Source organism: Haplochromis burtoni, unplaced genomic scaffold, assembly GCF_018398535.1.
Source record: "Haplochromis burtoni strain Fernald_Lab_line unplaced genomic scaffold, NCSU_Asbu1 Contig_3, whole genome shotgun sequence".
In the NCBI taxonomy this organism is placed as follows: domain Eukaryota; kingdom Metazoa; phylum Chordata; class Actinopteri; order Cichliformes; family Cichlidae; genus Haplochromis; species Haplochromis burtoni.
This window is the reverse complement of record NW_024582364.1, coordinates 1836062-1852370: the sequence shown is the minus strand read 5'-3', so window position 1 is coordinate 1852370 and position 16309 is coordinate 1836062. Positions and strand designations below refer to the sequence as shown.

The following is a 16309-nucleotide window of genomic DNA, read 5'->3' as shown; positions in this document are numbered from 1 at the left end:
TGATTTGATGACAGGTATTTATTTATTGTTTTACAGATAACATACTTCACAGGGTTACCTTAGAGGTAAAAATCTCCTGACAGAACTTGGTTTTGACTCGTCGGAGACAGCGAGGGGAAGATGAACATACTTTTTGTCAAGCACACATTGTAAACAACTGAGCAATATTTAAGTCTAAATGGCGTACCATAGAATAGGTGAGAGACAACAAAATGTAAGTAAGAAGATGTGCCTCTTGCTCGCAAAGACAAAAGTTTCATTTTTACAAAACAAATAATGGTCACTGACATTTTTCTACTTTTTTTGTTGTTTTTTTTAAGTGGCTGAGAGGTAGAATGAAGTATTTTCAGTTAAAACCAATGATTTTATTTCTTTGCTTTATCTTATCGTCATAATGAGCGAAAACATTACGAGTGAATAAGGAACCCCAGCCCTCCGATTATAATGTGAAATCTGTACAAACATCTCCATTGATTGCAATATCGTTTAATTTTTTGAAATATTTTTTATTGTGAAACTTTTTGTTTGTATCCCAAAAGTCCATCGTTATAAGCAGAGGAAATATTATTGAATTTTTCTGGTTAGGATTTCGTGGTACCTCGCCGTACGGTGGGGCAGTGAATTCCTTTTTTTCTTCTTCTTTTTTTTAATACTGCGAATAGCAACGTCAGTTCATGTTTTTTACATTTTTTGTTTGTTTTTCGTGGATGGAGTGTAGAGATGGATATATTCAGTTGGAAGTATCTGAATGAACGCTTCCGGGTCCTTCTGTGGGCGATGTCACTGACGAAGGAGTCGGAGCATCTTGCCAGCCACCGTTTGTCTGTAAAGACACAAGAAGACAAAGTTAGCGTGAATATGAATGTGATATGAAATATCATCATTCTTTATATTAAGGATGGGCTGCTAAATTGTGTCAAAAATCTCAAACACGATTAGCTTGGTTATTGTTCAGGGTTGTTATTTAACTGACTTTGGAGTCATCATGCATTTACAGAGCTCTTCTCTTCTTTAGTTTTCTCCAAACCAAATCACTAAAATTAAAACAAATAAACACAAACTACAGTTAATATGAAATAAAATAAAAAGAGTGGTTCTAGATTTATAAGAAAAGAGTAAATAGAAGGAAAAAAAACATGTTTTTTACCCCAAAATAAAATATTCTTAGTAAAAACTGTCCTCCTCCTGTTTGTGTTGTGAACAAGAGTTAGGTGAGGAGTTTACCTCACAGGTTCATGCAAACCATGAGGCCGGAGCCTGGAGGTGTTTAACTCGGCTGGTTCTGATCAGATATAATAAAAACAATCTGCACGTTAGCATATTGCTACTCACTAACACATTATGTCCTGTTTTCTTTAAAATCAAAATATGCCAGGGATGACGCTTGTCACAACTTCTACACTTCGGTTTTTGTGCAGAGTAAATTAATACGTTATAATGCGTTAATTAATCTGCAGACTCCTGTCAGAGCGAGGCTGGAATATTTTCTTTATGTTGAGCCAAATGACCACACAGGACAGTGGTATTAATCTGCCCATTGGACTCTTAAACAGGGAGACAATAAGACGATTTATAGAGCTTTTTGCTGTAAAAATGAAACTTCATCATATGCTTTCATTACAAGGGACTACCGGTGCACTACACCCTAGTTTTATAAAGTACCCATACGCCGTACAGCTACACTGTAACTGATTATACTCTAATATCTACAGGAAGATACTATAATAGGTGTGTGCATATGTGTTAGTATGCTGGGTCACTACTGTAATTTACTGAGGTAAGGTTGCTTGGAAAAACTAATGAATAGTGAAGATTTCTTTGAAAATGACAGTTTTACTTTAAAATATACACAAACCTTTTTACAGTGTGCTGTACAGACTCACCCGTCCCCCCAGATATGTTCAAATAGAGCCAAATATTGAGCCCAACAAAAGCACTCTTTGCCTTCTATATGACATCTATGTAATATAAACCACACTACTTAATATTTACATCTTTAGTGTATTGATTGAAGGTAATAAATGTGGAACTACACCTGCCAATAAAAAGGAGTACGCTATAGGTAACGCCTTCGAAAAATATTCACAGCAGAAGGTTTTTCTTAGCAGGTTTTGTTGTTAAATATATATGAAGAATACCAGGTAAACCCTAAACGTAAAAACAAATATAAAAGACTTCCTCAAAAGCAGTGATGTTGCTCCTAAAACCTCTAAATGAAAGCACTAAAAACTGTCAAACGATGCTTTCAGAAAAAGAAATAAATTATCATGCCACTTCTTTCACTTGGACCTCCACATGGTCGACATAATGTGAGATAAATAGCAAAGATAAAACAGCGAATACACAGACCTTTCATATATCTCAGAATATACCCCTGAGATGGATGATAAAAGAATAAATTATCACAATAAAAAAAAGCTCTTTAAAATGGAAGCCTTCTCAAATCATCATAAAAGGTTGGCTAAAGACCATTAATTGCAATTTCAACGCTATTAGTGAGTGCTGGGAATGTGCTTTGGCAGCCTCTTATTTCCAAACCCTGTTATTTTGTGTAAAGACCGTCTGTCATCTTATTCAGAAGCAAGAAGAGGGAAAAAAGAAAGAATGAGGAGGGGAAAAAAATGCATTTCCAGTCTCAGAGAAAGTCGACACCCACTAGCAATTTGAGGGGCTGTAATTGCTGTTCAAGGATAAAGAAGGAGAGGTGAACCACGAGAGTTCAGTCAGTAAATCTTAGAAAGAATATAAAAAAAATATCATTTGGGCTAAATAGATGCACGACTTCATTCATAAGCTTCAATAAAACACTGCAATTTTTGTTAGTAAAACTGTAAAAGAGCCTCATATTGTTAAGAATTTCCGAAATAGTTATTTCTATTCTTTTCTAAAGCTTTCAAAGTAAGTGTTTCTACTCAGGCTGGATCTGCGATCTATTTCACAACAAACAGCACAATTAGTTTTAATTATTTTTAATATATCGATTACTGCAATTTGAATTTTGCAGGGTGGCTCATTTGAGTTTTGGTGGGGTGGGGCTTGCCTTGACAATAAAAGCACTTAAAAACCAAATGCGTCGTTGAGCATCCAGTTCCAATTTATTAATGAAGCCATTTATGGTAGCTGCAGTTTAACCACTCATTTATGTATGACAATTACACTGCAGTCATGATACGCTACGTTTCTCTAAATTACTAAATCATTTGATATTTGATGTTTAAAAAAATCCTCAAAGACTAATGAAGATAAAAGAAAAAAGCATTTAGAGCAGAACAAAGTTTTTTATAATCCTCTACTACCTCCACATATAAAAAGCGTTTTTTTTATGAACAAAAAGCAAAATAAATAAGAAAAAGAAAGAAGCCAAATTAGCTGCGCAACTGAGGTCAGAGATTCATAATTTGGTGTGTTGTTATTAGTCTAAATTACAGATGTAAAACGAGCCTGTTGCATGCTGCAGCGCGCTGGACGCGTTCTCGTTCTTATTTTAGCACGAGGGGTGTTGCAGGCTTGGCTGTCAGTGCTGCTGTTCCTGTGGATGAATGATCTGGCCAATGTGCTTGGACTGTTAGCCCAAAGCCTCGCTCTTTCTGTCCCTGTGACTGTCGTATTGATTCTGTTCAGCCCCGCTCGGCCTGTCGCTGTGGATCTACATGCTAACACACTGCCTCGAGTGCTGCCTGTCCCGCCCTGCCCGGCCCAGCAAGGAGACCGAGACAACTGGCTGAGGCTTTGACAGGCTGCTTAACGAGTTATTTTAAGGATTAGCAGCAACTCTGAACTTCTTTTTTTTCCAAGCCAGTCTTGGAGGGAGAAATAAATATGAGTCGTCCTACAGTGGCAATGACAGAGCAGCGTCTGGTGCGACGATGACACCTGTGTCCTTGTTTCTGTCGACTGCAGGTGCCTCGCTAACGCTAATATCCTCCGACAGGCTAGGAGCATGTCCAGCTACTCAGCCTGGTAGCTGCCTCGTTGCCTGCCACCATAGGGCACGACTGGGGCAGAAGACAGAGGGGGGTTGGGGGCAAGTGGCTGGACAACAGCCCAACCCCGGCAAAGTCTGCTAAGTGGCATTTTAGTGTGCATTCAGATTTAGGCGATATCACCAACACTGTGCAGCTGGGGAATCACTGCAAAGTAAAAGAGCAAAGAAGCACTGAGAAGGACAGAGTGAGATTGTTTACAGGTCTTACGTTGATGCCCTGTGGACTGTACATCTGGCTGGCTGCGAGGCTGTCACTGTATCCTCCGGTCTGGCTGATAACATGGCGAAGGGTATCCACCTGGAACAGCGGGGACACAGACAAAAGGACCAGTAAGACAAAAGCTCTGGATAACAAAGACAGTAATGCACAAGGAAAGGTCAGTCTGATAGTAAAAGGGTATCATAAACAGGAAAAGGTTACAAACAGCGAATCAGAATGATTTGGCCTCTATTACAAGCTCGATAACAGACGCCACAAAAGGACAAAAACACAGGAGTAAATATAGGATAGCTAATTATCAATGTATTTGTTGTTCTTGTTGTATATTCTTATGTCCAGACTTGTGTCTTTTCTTTAAACTATTTAAAGTCGAGCAAACACTCAGATGAAGTGCCACAGCATCACCTGCTGCCAATAAAACCATGGTGTGATGCAGGATTTGTTCTACTGTTAACATTTTGTCATGCTCTTTCCAGATTCCACAGTCCAATTCATATTTCTTTATATTTGTTTTCCCCAGAAACACACTTTCCATATGGATTTCACAACAAATCTGACTGCTCTACCAACTAGACAAACATATATGAATTTGTACTTTGTGCCTTTTTTATACTTGCAAATCTTTGAGATTGAGGTCATTCATTCGTGATCAGAAAAATAAACCCTTTCGGGTTCAATAATTAAGGGCAAACCCCGAAGACCTTTTTATCTACGATAAGGGCCGTCCCTTCTGCATATTCATGAACGACCTAAAGCGATTGGCGTGCTGATCAGAACAGAAGAGGAGGAATGGAGGGAGAAGGAAGTGATGCCGAAAGCACTGAAACCAAATGAGGCCTTCACTACGGGTGGTGATTCCTTAATCCGTGGTGAGAGTTGTAACACTGCGTTGGTCATGACTGTCCACTGGGGCAAGGTCAGGGAGCTACAAAGTGCACCAGTGGCTATGTGAACTCTTGTCAGAGGTGCTGATGAGTGTTGCACCGTTTCCAAAACTGTCCGCAGTCGTCTACTCAACTGTGGCTTGACAATGGTTTCTACATTAATGTAGTGCTTCAGGCTAAGTATAACCTCCGTTTCACAATGTAGGTCAAGTTATTGTGGGCATCTAAACTCCCAGACTGGTCAGCGGTTAAACCACATCACAAACGAGCTCAGGAATGTGCCAGTTTACGGCCACATGGGATGCTAAACTTGGAGAGGCGCCTACCTGGGATTGTATGTTGGCCCCAACCTGCCCCCCTTGGTACGAGTCCCCATTGAGGGACTGCACACTCATGAACAAGTCTCCGGAGTTTGACATGTTAAAAGAGCCAGCAGAACCTGAGAATACACAGAGGCAGAAGAAAAAGAAAGACGCGCAGACAGGAGGAGAAGGATCAGAAGAAAGGGGATAGTAACAGAGAAGAAGAGGGGGACAGAAAAAGGAGTTAAAATGAAATCATGCATAAGCACAAAGGCATTGAATGGGTTAGTTTGAGAGCGTGGCAGGCATTATGAAAAAGACTTTTTCTACAAAGTTGCACACAATAGACGCACTGAATCAACCAGCAAGAACAATCCGACAGGTTCTCGTCGTAAAACTGTTTAAGATCCAATTAAAACGAGCCTCATGGATCATATTACTGTTACATGTCCGTGCTGCTAGTGTTTCATTAAGGAAGTAATAATTGATCTGCAGGAAGACCCAAAGAATCGTATTCGTCCTTTAATGGACCCCAGCTCCCCAGATGTAAAGAGACCATCGCGTAACTTGATTTCAACACCCGGTCCTAATCCAATACAGTCGCAAAGTCTCTATATGACAAAAGACTCCGCTTGCCCTCTGAGCAGCTTAATGGCATACATGAGGTCAACCGGACAAGAGGCAGGAAAAATTAACGTCCACAAGACCAAGAGGTCAATAACAGAGAGAGAGAGTGAGAGAGAAAGAGAGAGCGAATGAGTGAGAGAGGAAGATAACGACGGCAGAGAAGAAAGGAAGAAAAATGGAAGAAGAACGGCAAGAAAGCCAAAGTGTATTACTGGGTTAATTAAGGAGAGCGTTCTGTTAGTCTATAAGAAACATCACCAGAGACTGAATTCTTGAGTTGTGGCTTTGGTATGAGAACGTCAATACGCTCCATCTTACGCTTCTATCTGCTCTGGTGAACAACAAATATTGATAACGCCTCTATTGATGGAACTTGTTTCACTATAGCCCAGCGGCCTTTAATCAGAGCCCGAAGCTCACCTGCTGAATTGGGAGTAGATGGGGAGTTGGCCTGGCTGCCGTGAGCGGACACGCTGGTTGCATTGACTGCAGTCCTCGCTGCATACATGTTGGCCTCTTCTTGGAACTTGCTGATGTTTTTCTTGTATCGGATCCTCTTGTTCCCGAACCAGTTTGATACCTGTCAAGACGGTAGCAAGATAAATAAATGCAAATATAAGATGATACTCTGCACACCTAAAACGTCGGAGTCATGCCATGTACACCAGTTAGCACAATAACCTCCTCTCTTCTTTGCACGGTATTTCATGTTGCTTGCAAATTAATTCTCATGGAACAGAGCAATATGGAAAGCCCTCCATCCACTTTCTTCTGCTTATACAGACACCCAGACCTCCCTCTCTCCAGCCACCTCCTCCACTTTATGTGGGGGAAAACTGAGGCCTTCTCAGCACTACAGAAATATAACAGCAGTATTCCAATAGCACTCTTCTTGTTTTGATGAGGACTTCATGGACCAGATTTAACTTTTTCCTGCAGTTGAACTACAAATGACTGTTACCACCTAACCTAGAACCCATTTCATGTATTTCTACAGAAAAATAATCTGCTATTGAAGATAAGTCAGAAAAATAATCTTGTATTGGTGCAAAAAACCCCAAAACAAAACAAAAAAATTGGCAGATGCATGACACTGCAAAGCTGCTGAGTCCAAAGTTGAAGCAATCACAAGAAATTCACTAATGACTCTTATATGCAGATTCTCTGACATTTACTGTCATAGAAATGATACCAATTCATGCTGCATAGTTACACTGGCTGGCTGACTGGCTCTCCAACAAAACAGCCCAAGGCAGAAGTGGCTCTGCACTTCAAGCAGGTAAATGATCAACTTTCCATATTCAGCTCGTGCCACGCTCTACATGTTTGAATTTGGTTGCTATTCCCTGTGAGTTTTTTAGCCCTATTCAAATTAGATTTTTGGGTGGTCGTCTTTATTACTAGTATTTATTTAAGAAGTGATGGAAAATTATAGCCAGCGTACCAACTGAGTAAAAAAACAAAACAAAAAACAATGAAACAACCCAAAAAGAAAAACGAGGATCCATGATAAAGCAAAAATGTTACAGTACAAAAAGAAAATGCATGCAAAAAAGAAGCTTTTATAGTTAAAGTCTTTGTAACTATCCAGTCTTTCCATGAAAAAACTGTGAATCATTTTTGCATCAACTGACTGTCAAATGCTCCTGGAAAGGTATTGGTAGCTTTGGAAACTACTGACAACTTGGTAAGAAAACCAACTGTTTTTAATGTGAGTGTTTCTAATGGTAACCCCAGGCTGACAGGGCTCCCGACCGCTGAAGCACAGAGCCCTGCTGATTTAGAATAATTGAATTGTTTTTGAGCAACACACTTACCACAGAGCCTAATTTTCTCAATTTGCCTAGGATCTTACCTGTGACACTGTGATGCCACATTTTTTGGCCAGTTCTTCTTTGGCCTCCTCGCTGGGATAGGGGTTACTGAGATGGGAGTAAAAATACTCGTTTAGGATCTCTGTCGCCTGTTTGTTGAAGTTCCTCCTTTTTCGCCTGATCAGAAAAAACACAGAAGAGAAAAATGACTCCTCCCTTGCACCATCAATAATCAATAACTGTAATAACAAAATCAAATGGAGTGATAACAAAAAAGCAGCTTAGAGTCAAATAGAAATATAAGTACATATGAATAAGATTTAGTTGGGGGCGCACAGACACACACCTGGCATCAAGAAAGCGTGAACGCAGGATCATAACAGCTTCACAGGTGCTCTGCTTCAGCTGCATCTGAATGGAGCTGAACTTGCGGTGGATGATGCTGACCATGCGCTCGATCTCTTTGGGCGAGATGGGTCGTGTTCGAGACTGCTCCCTCAGCAGGTTCATCACATGGGTGGTGAACTCATTGCACGCCTGGATGCACAGACAGGCAGGATTCATAAAAAGAATAACTATCGCAGAGGCTCGACAGCTTCAGACAGAACAAAAGGATGAAATTGGATTCTGGTGAGCCTGCACCTTCACTGGTAAGCCTTGGCACGAGCAGTGCTGACAGTGTAACAGCAGTAGTGTTAGAGGTAATAAGAATAGTCTGAATTAAAGCGGCAGACACGCAGCGATGTTTCAAGCCAAACAAATGTGGCAGCGGAGTCATACAGCGGAGGCAGCGAACACTTGCAGTGCTCTGAATATTAAAAAGACTTCTCTTCAATAGCAGAGAGAATGTGACAAGTGAAGAGAAATCTAAAATGACAGCAGGCTTTCAGTCCCGTTCATGTTCAAGAGGTTTAAACTGTCTCCCTCTCTTTTCACTCCATCTTTCCGTCTACCTCGTTCTCTCTCTGTCTGAATCAGTCACTGGATATGACTGCATTCAGAGTCAAGGTGTCTGTTGCTTGTCAACACCAGGGTTACGTCAGTCAAAGTGATGCACTGAGCAGCCGTTCTGCTTGCACACACACACGCTAGACACTACTCACTCATACCACGTGAGGTGTACATAGCGTGGTGACACAAAAATGCTCAGGTGTATATTGGCTTTGACAGTTAGCGATGACTAGCCTTCCTCGGAGAAGATGACAAACCCAGAACGCTTTGACTTCCACGGGAATGACAAGATGTTACAGTCTTTGGAAAAGAGCTGGTGTGTGACTGATATAATGGCTGTTTGCCTGCTGAAGATAGCATCTCCGAAAGGCTCGGCTTGCCTGTCCCACGAGTGCTGATTTCAAGAACATTATACTCTTAGACTGACAAAATTACTTAAACATCCTCAGGAAAATATCTCGTCTGTCCTTTACCAACTTATTCCTATTTAGGCTGGCAGCGTGGAGCCTCTCCCAGCATGCAAAGGGCAAGAAGATCTGGTCTGGACGGGACGTTAGAAAGCTAAAATGAAAAGCCAGATCCTCAACATTACAAAAACAGTGAGGTCATACTGACAGAACGGCAAGATCTTCCATCCACATTGATTTTTGGAACTGCTGAAATTTATGCCAACAATTCTCACAAAATACAGATTCTGTATCCATCAACATGAAAGTGCAACGTTTTGCCTTTTTTCAAACACTTAACACCAAAGAATAGAAAAATCACATTTTTGCTGACAAAAGGTTTTCTCTAATAAAATAATGAATTTACACACAGGATTCCTTGTTACATATATCCATATACACAATCCAAGAAAAAAGGGAGTTTCGTACCATTGACTGGCTCATGGGCACATCAATATGGGAGATCATCCTTTTAAAAGGGGGGTTAAATTTATGTGTCTTTCGTTGAGCAAAGGGCTCAGTTTTCAGGAAAAAAGCCTCACTTGCATACAGCTTATGTATGCACTCGCATTATACTAAAACAGCAACATAAATAACTTGTGCACACAGAGGACCTGAGCTAAATCCGTGATCTATGATAGCTGAGCAAGTGTTGAATGTGTTTTGAAGCAACGTGTAATAAAGAATGAGCTTGCTTTTCCCCCACCTGCTCGTACTTCTCCAGCTCCGTGTGGTAAATTTGCCGGATCTGAGACAGCTTGGCCCGATAGTCAGAGTGCTCTGCTGAGTTGTCGGCGCCAATGCCGCCGGTGGCTGCCGCTGCGGCGGCCGCAGCTGCCGACCCGCCGCCTTTCTCCGGTCCGGCCACGCCCTCTGCCAGCAGCATGTTGTCCAGTCTCATCAGCTGGGGGTCTGGAGGCTCCTCCTCCTGGGCACCTCGAATACTGAGCACTGTGGAGGACAGAAGAAGAGGTCACGAGAGCAATGATGTAATACGGGCCGATCTGCATGGGTGTTCAAAATGACTGTGGGTATAAAAATTTTACAGCGCCTGAGAAAGGAGTCTTAAGTATTCTTCCATTTTACTGAGTAGACACCCTGAAATACAGGCGTCATTAAAAGAGTTCAAGTCCACGCCATAAAAACCTGCAGCCTTACACAGGCTGGCAGCTGAGCAAGAGCATAAAACTATCATTTCATTATTTCTGACTATCATTTCATGCAAAAAAAGAAAAAAAGAAAAACGACACAGACTCCTACCAGAGTTCATGTTTCATGTCTCTAGCTGAGGTTCAGTTTCTAGCTGAGGGCTTTATTATCCTGTTAATGTCTAAACAGAAAAACAAAACAATTATGAGTCCTGCCAGAGTTTGAGTTAAATAAAATAGTCCCAGTGCCATATTTACACACAGAAATGAAAAATGATGAGTACATTAAAGAAATATAGTAACATTAATCATAATTAAGAGTTCAAAATGCATCACTTAACAAAGAACATATTCTTTCAGTAGGAATAAATCTAACATTTGCTTCAAACTGTATCCATATCTCTCCCCTCTGTACACGGCCTAATAACAGCACGCCTCGGACGCTGGTGCCACAGCCACTGTTTAGATAGGACAGCGTCTGAAGCTAAACTGAAGCTTCTCATACCTACAGGCGCTCAGCTCTCGGCTGACACTCATCTCCCATGGTGTGGAGAGTGAAGTGTAAACACAGCAAAGACAGGCCTGCTGAGGTGGACAAGCACAAATGACATACCACACCACAACACGTACAAGTGCAGGCTCAGCTCGCACGAAAACTCTCCGCCGGTGGCTCTTCTAACACTATTTTAACTGTGCACAAGTGGTTCACCCTCACTTTCAAACAGAGAACGAGGTTTTTTTTACTGCCCTGCCTCTTTCTGCCACCAGAAGGCTCCCTCGGTAAAGAAGCGGAGCGTCCTGCTTTTCAGCGAGCAGCTGAAAACAGCCGACCAGGTGCAGCCCCTCCGTTCCATCCCCTGTCTTCAAGGACAAAGACAAAGCTGCCACGACATTTGTCATGCACACTTTAATCCACACATCAATCAAAATGCTTAAAGAGGACGGTCTTACATTACATACTGTACGTCCCTTCCGTGATGGCTGTAGGCAGTGAGGGGATGTGACAGGCTGTGTGACAGAGAAAGCCATATTGTAGCTAAACAGTCTCAGGTCACAGCGACGGCTCCTTTGTAATGAGGATGTAAGGCTGAGACGCCCTGTGACCTTTCCGGGGAGCAGGGGGTCCAGATGGATTCCAGGAGCCGCGTGGGGAGCTTGTCTACCACAGTCCACCTCTTTTCAACTGCCCCCCCGCCACCACCCCGACCACCACATCCATCCCCTCCACCCCCTCCACCTTTTTTTCCCCTTCCCTCCCTTTTTCTCCTCCAGCAATAACATCATCCATTCCCATCAGCTCCAACACGTGAGCAAGCGCAGCTCAGGAGGCAAATGTCAATGGCTATCAGACGGCTGGAAAAGGTCAGGAGTTCAGATGGGGGGGAGTGGGCGCATGTGCGCGAGTGTGTGTGTGGGCGCATGTGCACATGTGCTGGTAGATGAATATGTGGATATTTTTCATGTGAATCACACCAGCGGGAAATTATAACACTTGCCAATTTGATTCTGACAAAATAGTGGCACATCCCTACCAGAGGGGGAATCTAATGAGCCTAAGAGTGATTTATTCATTCCCTCCAAGTCCCCGAGTGCACAACTAAAAGCATGAAATGGATTAAATAAATACAATTAATAAGGAAAATCAAACAATTCACTGTGCTGTGGCATAATTACCCCAACCACAGCCATCAGCTTTATTTATTTCTGTTCAGTAATAGCAATGAAATCGATTAGACCTCAATGCCAGTCAAAGCGCTCGTCGTGAACTCTGCGACCACGGACTATACATTAACGTAATCACCTGACAAAGGCGAGTGCCCTCTATTAAAATAAGTCACCCGCTCCCAACAGCTGCACAACAACAACAACAATGGCAGCAAAAAAGAGAAGAAAAACTCTTTAACACACACTTTTGACTTTCTCTGGTGGCGACAAAGGAGCGGAGACCGCCCCACTCTGCGATTCTCTTATTCCACGGACAGTCACAGATTAGTATCTATAAAAGGAAGATGGCCATCATCTCATCTTGATCATTACCGACAGACTTAATTGAACAATGAGAGGACGCAATTCCCCTCTCTGTCGCTTCCTCCTTCCCTCCCTCCCTCCATCCTTCCTCCTGTCGTCTCTCCTTCCCTTTGTTTGCACGTTCTTGTGTCAATTCTTTCCCGAGATTTGGGCCACCAACCCCACAACCACCAAAAAAAAGGGCAAAAATAAATGTGCATCGCAAACTATTCTCGAGCCACTTCCTATATGATGAATGGACTTCTAAGAATAAGCCTTTGTTTTGCTTATTGACAGGATTAATTTATGCCGTTTTACTTCCTTAAGAGCTGGCTCATGCCCATCGCCGCGCTGCCTGCTGTTTGCAGACAACAGGAGTGTAAATAAACATGACGATTAAGCCACCCACTCATACAGGGAGACTCAAGGTACAAGGAACGCACACACACACAAACACACATGCAAACACATTGGATGAACAAATGTAAGCACTCTTAATAATGAGGAAGCACACAGTAAAAAAAAATACACAGCTACGCACATTGCCGGACTACCCCGAGCACCCAGCCTGGCGCCCTGCAAGCTTTTTTAAATGAAAACATGTTTAATTAATGACGTCAAAGTATTCTGTCACAATTAGGAAGATTTACAATCAAACAAGGCAGCAGTGATGTCCCTGACAGCCACAATGAAAGTTTAGCCCTCTTGCCTCTGACTGGCAGCTAGCAGCCAACACTGGACTGGATCCATTTCCCATCAATACAGTAATGCAATACACTCCACAGCCCCGTAGTGTGTATGTATGTGTGCGTCCTCTCTCTTGCCTAGCTCTTGTCCACATCACATGACCCCAGAGAGGACCAGGCAGTGGCTGTGCTCTGTATTGATTGTGTGGGCAAACGTCATCTTGGGTTTCAGCAGTTAATAAATCAGGCCTGCTCCTGACACAAACGCGCGCGTGTGTGTGTGTGCGTGCGTGTGTGTGTGTGTGGGCCTGTCACAGACCAGTCAGCAGGAGTGAAAGCGACAGCCACATGATAATGTAACATCACCACCATTCATCCCTGCCACACAGCATTCTGAGACAAAACAACAACAACCTAGGAACCTGAAAAAAGCAGCGTGATTTACAGCAGACATGACAAGTATCACTAATACAAATCCTCCCCCCCCCCGCTCCTTCAAGGAGTTCACCATCCTGCCCTCATCTGCATCTGATACAAGCCCAATAACGCAGTCTTCATAAGAGGCAGCACTGAGCCATATCTCATGCAGACACGACGTAGAGGTGAACTACATTTCTACACAATGCTATTATCATCAGCGAGAGCACTAAATGAATATTGCGTTACATTACGTCCAATTTACGGTATGCGCTGTGTGATCATTCCTCCCGAATTCGATTTGGGCTTTAATAAAGAAAAGGACAATCGTTACGAATTCGCCAATCAGACATCTCGACAAAATATCAGCCGTGAAAACATTTAGATTCTTCATCCTTAAAGTCCTTTTTTGCCATGTTTCTGCAGGATGTGTGATTTATGCGGGAACTTTCTCCGGCTCCGTAAGTTCTGTCAATGAGATAATGGAAAGCTGTTTAAAGATTACTGCGCCGATTTAGCGTCGCGCACCTATAACACTGTCTGACTCACAATGGACAGTTAAATGGACACATTTTAAATTCCATTCATTCTTCCTTAGTGTCAAAATATGGCACCTACATTACCCACAATTCAACGGCTCAAAATAATACTGCATAATAGCAGAGACGGCGACATGTGTCAGCCTTTTTCTAGTGCTCCTTAAGACCTGCAATCACACTGTGATGTGGAGCTCTCTTTAAACGTGGCCCAGAGATAATTCTCCTCTCCAGCGTGCATTGTTTCATTGAACCGCTTGCTTTTGGTTTATTTCTGATGCACTGAAACTATTTTAAATTTGATTAATATCGCGGCAGTTCAAAGGGTAATTCCTCTCAAAGCGAGGTGAGGAGCTCACAATTTTAGCCGCGAAAGAGTACGTATTTCAGCATCGATCTGTAATTTCCAAAGCCCTGTCATTTTGTGCGAATTACAGCACCAAGCTCAAAGATATTAGGTTACTAAATCGACTGCAAAAACTGGAATCCTCACGACAGGGAGCTGCAGCAGGCGATGCCGGTCAGTTTTTGACCCCTGCATTCGTCACAATACTCTGTGATTGAATTTTCTGTCAACTCGCCGATCAGGTAATCACTGTTTCATCTGTACAGACGAGTCCGACGGCACTGATCTCGGCTTTCAAGCTCGACACTTTTCAATACTCACAGTTACAAACACATTTCACTTGGTAGCGGGAAAGCAATCATCATAAAACGCGGTATTGTGACATTTTTCAAACTGACCCCACAGAGTTGAGGTAAACTACTGAGCAATGCAATTATCATTACCGAGAACACTGAATGAATATTATGTTACATTAAATCCAATTTACTGTATATGTGGTCATTTCTATTGAATTGAATCTGGGCTTTAATAAAGAAAGGACAATCATTATGAAATTACTAATCATAGCTCACAGCCTGCGCCATGAAAACTCTTCAACACTGAGCTGTTTACAGCGGCAAGAGACGAGTTGGGGTTCTTTTTTTCTGACTTATTGTCATGAAGTAATTAAGGCTCGATTGCGTAACCAAAGCAGGAAGAGGATATAATGATGGACATGGAACAAGTATGGAAACCAATATGGAAGCAAATATGGAAACTGGCTGACAAGTGAAAAACACCCATGTTTGTTGGAGGAAAGCAAAAAAATAAAAGGAGAGTGAAAGAAACTGAAAGTTTAGCATTTTTTCAGTGTATTTGTTTTTTTTTTATTCGCTTTAAAATTTTCCATTTACTGCCAATTAGTTTCCAGCTCATTTCATTTTAGCTTTTAAATTTCTTTTTAGTTGAATTTTTATCCGTATTCGTGTTTTTTCTTTATTAAGTAAGGCAGGGGTGGGCCATTAAATTTCCCAAGGGGCCATATAGAGTAACTGGGACACCAGTGAGCTTATAAAGAGATAAAAATTAATACTGAGCAGAAATGAGTTCAGCTTACTGGTCCCAGTTACTTACTGTTGGCCCATGGGAAAATTAATTATCCTTTTTTTTTGTTATACAGCTAATTATTGTACGTATTTATTATTATCAGTGAGTAGGGGCGTGCTTGTCCGGTGCCGCTTTAAGGAGTCCTAAAATGTTTTCCACTTCAAGCTCAAAGCGAGATTTGTGGCTATCCATGAACTCATGGGAAACTTTCTCAGGCCCAAAATGTTCTCTCCATCACCAGATAATGGGAAGCTGTACAGCCTCAGTACACAAGGGCATAGTCATAAAGTACCGCTAAAAACAGCTTTATGTTTTATCAGCCATCTCGAGTATCATGTGCAGAAAAGGGGCAGAGCTGAAGTGTTGTATCTGTCACTGGGTGGGGGGATGGGGACACAAAAGGACAAGGAAAAACACCAGAGAAATACTGGAGAGACAGACAGAGATGAGGAGATGTGGATGGTGCTGGCAAGGAGTGATGGAGAGAGAATGAGAGGCGAAAAATAGAAATGGAATAGGAAAGCGAGGTGTCAATTAAAAAAATGAACCCCAGTGCATTTGGGAGGTGACAGCTGGTGGGAGACGAGCTGACAGGCGTCACATTAGGCGGATTTGGTGGCCGCTCCCCTCATCCCTTGCTTTTTTTTTTCTTCCCCTCTGTCTCTCCCCTTCTCCGGCTTTCTCCACTAGCGACCGGCAGTTTCTCATTCGGCGGCAGCAGCGGCGGTGGCGGCAAGAACTCAGCTTGGTGTTTTTCAGAACAAGTTCCCCCTGCAGCTACTCCTAATAACGGTAATTATCGTCATCATCTGAGGCTTAAGCAGGCCAGTTTGAGGCCTGAGGGGCTGGCCTGA

At 42.4% G+C, this 16309-nt stretch overlaps 1 protein-coding gene across 2 annotated transcripts in view; it reads right to left on the bottom strand.

Annotated features, from left to right (window-relative positions):
* Positions 1-16309, bottom strand: part of pbx1a (pre-B-cell leukemia homeobox 1a) — a 50469-nt gene continuing 34160 nt past the window's right edge. The window contains exons 3-9 of one of the 2 annotated variants that reach the window (XM_005912746.3): positions 9936-10180; positions 8179-8369; positions 7874-8009; positions 6439-6598; positions 5416-5528; positions 4194-4283; positions 1-823 (exon numbers count right to left, since the gene is read on the bottom strand). In XM_005912746.3, the coding sequence (XP_005912808.1) occupies positions 731-823; positions 4194-4283; positions 5416-5528; positions 6439-6598; positions 7874-8009; positions 8179-8369; positions 9936-10180 (1028 nt within the window). In that variant the 3' untranslated portion in view covers positions 1-730. The remainder of the gene's footprint in view (positions 824-4193; positions 4284-5415; positions 5529-6438; positions 6599-7873; positions 8010-8178; positions 8370-9935; positions 10181-16309) is intronic. The other variant, XM_005912747.3, reaches the window with a different exon arrangement.